The sequence below is a fragment of the Mercurialis annua genome, linkage group LG2, assembly GCF_937616625.2.
Source record: "Mercurialis annua linkage group LG2, ddMerAnnu1.2, whole genome shotgun sequence".
NCBI classification, from domain to species: Eukaryota; Viridiplantae; Streptophyta; class Magnoliopsida; order Malpighiales; family Euphorbiaceae; genus Mercurialis; species Mercurialis annua.
Window position 1 is genome coordinate 15,376,351 of NC_065571.1, and position 7,596 is coordinate 15,383,946.

Consider the following 7,596-nt stretch of genomic DNA (forward strand, 5'->3'; position numbering starts at 1 on the left):
TAAATATTTTATAAATGTTTTAAAGGTTTTCTTAACTTAATAAATGTAAATGGTTATATGAACTCATCTTAGTATGTCTGATCTTGTTGTTTTCCCAATTTTCCAGGTTTATGATTTTGAACTTTGGTTAATTCTCTGGCTTCTTCTTTCTTCGGAGGTTCTTTTTATTTTCAGAATAAATGGTCGAACTGTTATAAACTCTTAGACCGCAGTAGTAATAGATGTGTTATGATCTAGACTCATGTTTTATGTTCTAGACCAATATTTTGTTAGAGTGGTCCAACTATTTTATTATTGTTATAGGCATGTATACATTATTTATGGTTATTATATCTATATCCATACTGTTGGAGTCTCGGATTGAGCCGAGTACACTTTGACTGCTAAACTAGGTTGGAGTCTCGGTTGCCCCTGAACATATGGTTTTATGCAGGTACATTGTTGTTATTAATTATTGTATGTTATCCACCAGGTTAGCTACAAGTTTTGGTACAACCATGCCCATACACTATATCATTAAGTTGCTTGATTTTTATGTTAATATATTGGTTTGATTTCCGTCCAAATATTTTGGTTTGATTTTCATGTGAATATTTCAACTATACATTCTATTCAAACAAATTTTTGGCTAAAACTGATTTGGTAATTTGTGATTGGCTATGTTAAGTGTAAATGATTTAATTGTTGAATTGTCTATAATCTATTGAATAGAATCATGAAAATTGTGGAGCATTTCGCTGGTACGACGACAAGGTATTACTGGTGAAAACTGCAAGCATACTGTATCGTTTCAAGTTGTAAAAGGATTATAAGTCCGAGTTGTCGAATTCACGAGGAGAATTGAACTTAATGAGACCGATTTCAATTCATCTTCGTTTAGTAAAAGAGTTTGAGAATGATCTTAACTAAATTAAACAACTAATCCAAAAATAACAAACGATAAACAAACAATTATTAGAACGATTAACTAGCAAATATAAGAAAACGGATATATCGATAAAAATATAGTGTTCGGTTTGATTCTAGCTAATCAATATTGGAATCATGTAAAATGAACATAATAGCATATAACAAGAACCAAGTTGTTTTTAGAGCATCATTCTCGCTCTCTCGAGTTTCAAAGAATAACAAAGCCAATAATCGAGGAACTAATTAATGCCTGATTAACTTTTGTGATACTAAACGTAATCAATTAGATAATAAGTAATTAATAAATCAACTCAACGGTCGTTTAATTCTTAACCGCTCTCACGATGATATGACTTAGGCTTCTAATCATGTGGTATACCCAACTAACCATCTCTAAATATATTAATCAAATACTAATCATGCATTAGATAGCTAATCTAACAATCATTAAAATCAACGATTAGAACATGTTATCTAAACCATATAATCCATTTTCAATCAAAACAACATCTAAAAGTTTATATCAACCCTCAAACAAGAGGGTTTAGCTATTCATGCTAAACACAATATTACCAACTAATAACGCAATAAACATAGTTAAGATGTAATTAACTGGATGTGTTAATCCCAAACAAAGACTTGTATTAATAAGATAAAACTTATTCAATAAAACCATAAAACAATATTCAAGAACAATGAACAATAAAATGAAAAATAAAAGATGGAAATAAATATTGTGGAGGCTCAAAATCCGAATATTAAACTCTCTGGATCACTGAGTTATTCCAATATTACATAAAGGGTATTAAAATTGAAATTGTTAAAACACAACCATTAAGTTAACAAATTATTTCACGGATGTCACTCGAGAATAAAAGCACTAAACGTTTTGCGTTTTGTCCTATGTGGCATGTCATAATTACAAAAAGGTGTATAATTCAGGATCTTTTTTTTAACAAAAGGTTACAACTCAGTATTTGTTTTATAATTTGCAATAAACTTAGTAACCTTCTTTTAAGACTATGACCTACCTGAGAAATAATTCAATAAATTAGTGACTGCTTTTTAACGATTTGAATTTTAGCATCTCAGTAACCCAAGGAGTTTAATATACATCAAAACTCCACAAACATTCTCTATAATGATTGATGACCTAAAAACAAAGATAAGGTGCCTTATATAGTGTTTACAAAAGAGGAAAGAAAATATTCCTAATACAAGTCTACAAATGGATTGAAGTGGAAGTGGGCCTCAAGTCTTCATTGCTTCAAAATCAATTCTCTAGCATTTTAGAGTATGTCTCGATCGAGACATAGTACTTCTCGATCGAAACCTACATTACTCTTGCTCTTCTTGGTTAGCTCCGAAGATCATCTCGATCAAGACCTGCATTACTTCTACATTGTATTTAGGGGTGTGCAAAAACCGACCGAAACCAAAAAACCGTACCAAATTGAACCGAAAATATAGGTTCGGTTCGGTTTTAAGGATTTTCGGTTCGGTTTCTGTTTCTGAAAACCGAAAAAGTCAAACCGACCGAATATATAATAAATATTTCAGTAATTTTTCAGAGTTTCAAAGTAGTCAAGTGGTAAATGCCTTATGCTTCTTTTCAAAGACCTAGGTTCAAATCCTGGCGCTCTCATCATTTTTCTCTTTAATTTTAAAAAAATAATAACATGCAAGCCTTTGGATTGAACCTGGGACACTAAAAGCTAATAATATGCGTTGTTCCACTGAACTAAATTGAATTTATGCTATACATTTATATATTCGGTTACCGACTGAACCGAACCAAAATATTCTCTTTATTTCGGTTCGGTTCGGTTTTATATTTTTTATAAAATCAATTGGTTTTGATTTTTTGGTTGGTTCGGAAAATGAATCGACCGATGCACAGCTCTAATTGTATTGATGATTTGAATGTATGATAATAAGATTAACATGATTCAAATCCATACTTTACATTGTTAACTAATTAAAGGCTTATTATGACTTAATTCAATATCAGACTAATTCTTTTTTTGGTACAGGGTCCATGGGGTTTCCTGAACGAGTCTCAACTATGAGACGGCACCTTTAAGCCTTCCACATTCAGACTAATCCCCACTCGAGCCGTGTAGGTTCCTTGCGGGAGGCAAACTCTGGCCCCAAATTTTAAACGGCTGCATACATGAGTACGGTTCGAACCCGCGACATCACTTAAGCTAGAAGAGCGCCTTACCAACTCATCTACGCCTTGGGGTTAATATCAGACTAATTAATGATGTAGAAATTAGGATTGCTATAAAAAAGAGTAAGTGTGTATTAAATCATTCAAAATGGTAAACTAAAATCAATTTTTTTTATAATTAGAAGAGTTTGTGGAAAAAATTGAACTCATAGCCTAACAGTTTGCTACAACACTTATAACATTTGAATAATAATTTATTGGTAATCAGTTTTACTTATACACGTGGTTTAGATTTGTGCATGTAAATTCAATAAAATCTACATTATTTATTATGTGTTAAAAAATAAGGATTAGATGCTTGTTTTTATGGCTACATGTTTCTTACTTTTCATGATCAATTAAATGCAAGTTATATACCAATATTTATTTTATTAATGCATATTTTTAAATGTAACTGTTTTTTCTAGTAATTTCTATTTTTTATCTGATTTGAGAGTTCAATACATTATTGCGTGTATAACATGATGCTGATAACTTTATAGTTTTTTTTATAAATTAATAAATTTAATAATGACAAATTCTTGTGAGTTGAACCAATTTGAGTTATGTACAATATTTTATGCATATTTAACTAAATATACAAGATATTTTATAGCGGTATAAAAGACATGTCTAATATAGTTAGACAATGACTCTTACCTGATCTAAACAACTAGGTTGCCATAAATCTGAACAAATCGGTATAGTTTGAATTGTACGTTGCTGTGGGTGAAGGTGATTTCCGATTAATCGGAAATCACCTTCACCCCGCCCATGAATAATATATACTACATAGTTTATTCTTGTTTTCAATAAGACCTCTTCGATTTGAAGGCTATCGCTACGGTAAGGATCTTATCTTTTTTTTATAAGAATTTCTTTATATTTTATAGGATTTTGTGGCTTGATGTTTTAGATCGTTCAAGAATTTTTAGCGATTGTTCGGGCTTTCGAGGCAATCTTTTGTAGATTTACGATTTTGAAAAACTATTGATCTATCTTCTTAGAATTCCATTGACAAAGATGATCGGAAATACAAACTTTCAAAGGAACAAGCGGGTCGTGTATGGCCGGTCTATCGGAGTAAAGGGCATATCCAAGTCCCGCTCCAACGGAAGTCTTATTTCTCGTTGCGTCAAAAATTTATGCGGAATCTATGGCTAGATTTGCCGCTCCTTCGATTTATTTAGCTTGTATGATAGTTTTGTTAGTTTTCTAGATCTACAAATTGAAAGATCATATTTTAGTCTTGTGATATGACTTTCTTTATGTAATTTAATCTTGATTAATGGATTCTAACTATGGGGCCTAAAAACCCTTTGAAAAAAAAATTGTATGTTACTTTCAATTTGCATTGTATATTTTTTTTATTTTCTCTACAAATAAAAGAATAAAAAAATACCCATCACATCTTTTATTAATTTAATTTTATCCATAATTATTTTTAATACCTATCAATTTATTATAAAAATTATAGATAGATCCTAGTCTAAATTAAATTTAGAATAATGCAAAGACTAAAAAAATAAACATGAAATGTATTTGCTCCATTTTTTGAAGCCATTCCTCCAAATGTTTCCACTACTAATGAAATTGGCCTATTTTGACCAACACAATCAAATAAACACACAGGAAAAGCCAAAAATATGTAAAGAATTGTAAAATGGAACCAAAAGTATTGATCAGTAGGAAATATTATCATTTTGAATGTTGAAGTTAAAATGGAAGTAAATTATAAGCATAAAGTTTTTAACTTTTTACAATTTAAACTATCAACTGAAAATTCGATCACTTGATGCTTGTGAAACGCCTATTGATATGAAAAATTCGATCAATCGACATTCACATGAGGATCAAATTTTCGAACAATAATATAAATTACACATAAAAGAAAACTTTCTACATCAAATTGTATAAATTATAAATTAATGTTAAAATTATAAAACATACTAAATTTCATAATTTTATTAGCATTAATCCAAATGTTATACAAAAATTATCAAAGGCTGTAGCTATCTGACATTAGATGCAACTGCTCTAGCCCAATACTTAAGCTGCATTTTCATATCTTCTGCAGAATTTTGAGAAGCAGCCCAAATTGGGATTGGAGGAGCACAACTTTGTTGTACTTGTCTTGCCTCATAAACATGATAATAATAGCCCTTTTTGGCCTTATTTTTTGTATCTGCCTCATCTGTTTTTTTATTGTCCTGTAAATTTAAACCAGGTACTAAGATTCCATCAGCACTTGGTTCCAAGTCTTGTTTTTTATCTGTGAATTTTGGCACTTCATTTAGGGTTTTGTTCTTCCAATTCCTTGGTGGCCTGTATTTTGGCATGCTATAGCTTTGTGCCATCCCCTGCATTCACATAATGTTTACATTTATTAGTTGCAATGCCCAATTATTTCATTCATGGACCACTCTCTCTCTTCAAATCTAAGCAACTTATCTAATTCTTGAGCATTAAGCAACATTTAATTTAACTAACTGACTATAGCATTTATTTTAGATTCTTATCATGGTGTTATCCAAAATTTAGTCCTTATCGCGGGTCGTTATTTGATGTCACGATCCGATAAAGCACTTATCCTTAGTATATATTGTCATTTCAATCGTCATTTTACGGATTGTCTTAGTAACATTATATTCTTATAATATGGTGTCACCGATTGTTATATCGATTTATTTGATATGATAAAATTTAAAATACTTCATCGTGAGATCAAATATTCAAACAAGCACCAAAAATCTCTCATCTCCAAATGATAATTTTCTCGATAGTTTATGAGTAAGGAGATGAAGAATTGAAATTACAAGCAATGTAACAAATCAAATTCTTGAAACCTAAGGAACATAACAACTAAACAAATTACGAATCAAATTAAAATGAATTGCTTAAATTAGAATAAAAGTTCATAAAAATAAACATAAATTATTTTAATTATATAAAAAATAAATAAGAAAACTTTGAGTTACCTTGGAAGTATGGCGGGGAGGCAAGATTTGAGTAGAATTAGGCATAGCTTGACGAATTAACGTGCTCATTCTAGTATCCGAATCATCATTTTCGTCTCTTCCGATATTATGCGGTAGAGACGGGGTTCTTACCAGCTTATGCTTCGACATTTTCCCCGTCATCGTCTTCTCAGAATCATTTTTAGGTTGTTTAACCAAACATTGATCCGAAAATTGCCTCACCAGCTTGCTCACTCCATTCTTACTCCCCTCTCTCCCTACGAAACTCTCCGAATCCCGTCTTCTTCCTATACAAGGCGGTAAAGAAGGCGCCCGACTCAACCCGCCCCCCGCTTTTTTCGGGGAAGAAGATAAAGATTTTTGGTCGAAATTTGGAGTGAGATCAGAATAGCATCTCAACATTTTTGATGATTTTCTTGATGCGAGTAGTTCCCCGAAGAACCAGCCTTCCTCTAAAAGATGATGAACATTTTCTTGTTTCTCATCACTTTTGCTCGAACATGAAGGAGAAGGAGAAGATAATGGTTCGAAAATGTCATCATCAAAAGAATCCATTTTTTGCACAATTTTTTCCTCAATCAATATCTATACAAGTGGAGAGATAGACCCACACATATAATGGTGTAAATTCCATATATTGGTTCGGTTGGATTGTAAATTTATAAAAACTGATCGGTTTTTTAAAAAAATCGAACCAAACTAAAGAAGTAAAATTTGATTTGGTTTGATTTGATTTTTAATTTTAGTAAATATAAAGTATTTTTTCTATGAACCTCAAGGCACAGGTGAATTGGTAAGGCGCTCTCCTGGATTAAGTGAGGTCGCGAGTTCGAACCGTACTCATGTATGGAGCCGTTTAAAACTTGGGGCAGAGCTTTTTCTTCCGCAAAGGATCTACCCGATTCGAGTGGGGATTAGTCTGAATGTGAAAAGTTTAAAGGTACCGTCTTATAGTTAAAACCCACTCGAAACACCTCACTGAATTACCCAAAAAATAATAATTATGTATCTATGTCTGAATTATTTCAAATATGCTATTTTGGCATATAATTTGATACCAGCGTTTAACTTTTTTAAAAATGTATCATACAAGTCCCATTTTTATACAAATCTGCAATTTCCGTGTAATTTTTTAATGATTTAAGATGTATATATACATATATATTAATATAGATATTTGAATCATAATAGTCTTTTATAATTTCAAATATTACACCACAAATATATAATTTGATATTTAAGGTTTTAAAAATCACAATCGAACCGAGTTTTCTTATTCAACTCATATTTATTTGTTTAATCAATTTGGTTCGGTCCAAATCCTATTCATACCCACATATGTGGGAGTTAAATTATGTTTTGTTTTCATTCTTTAAATATTTTTGTGTTATGTGTGTGAAAGCTGTATATGGGGTTGATTGTAGGTTGGCTGGCAGTAAGCCATGTGCTTCCGATTCATATCAAACCTTATTTTATTTTAGAAATGGCAGTAATGAG

At 31.2% G+C, this 7,596-nt stretch overlaps 1 protein-coding gene across 1 annotated transcript; it reads right to left on the reverse strand.

Annotated features, from left to right (window-relative positions):
- Window positions 1-5,068: 5,068 nt before the first annotated feature.
- Window positions 5,069-6,697, reverse strand: LOC126667110 (uncharacterized). The gene is made up of 2 exons (XM_050360081.2): window positions 6,100-6,697; window positions 5,069-5,481 (listed from the first exon to the last, which is right to left on the reverse strand). The coding sequence occupies exons 1-2, from the start codon at window positions 6,652-6,654 to the stop codon at window positions 5,134-5,136; spliced, it is 903 nt and encodes a 300-aa protein (XP_050216038.1). The 5' UTR covers window positions 6,655-6,697; the 3' UTR covers window positions 5,069-5,133.
- Between the last annotated feature and the right edge of the window lie 899 nt (window positions 6,698-7,596).

Excerpts from the sequence above, each read along its gene's own strand:
- LOC126667110 (XM_050360081.2), bottom strand. The coding sequence starts at position 6,654 with ATGGATTCTTTTGATGATGACATTTTCGAACCATTATCTTCTCCTTCT. Across the intron at positions 5,482-6,099 it reads CTCCCCGCCATACTTCCAAG|GGGATGGCACAAAGCTATAG; the intron begins GTAACTCAAAGT and ends ATGTGAATGCAG.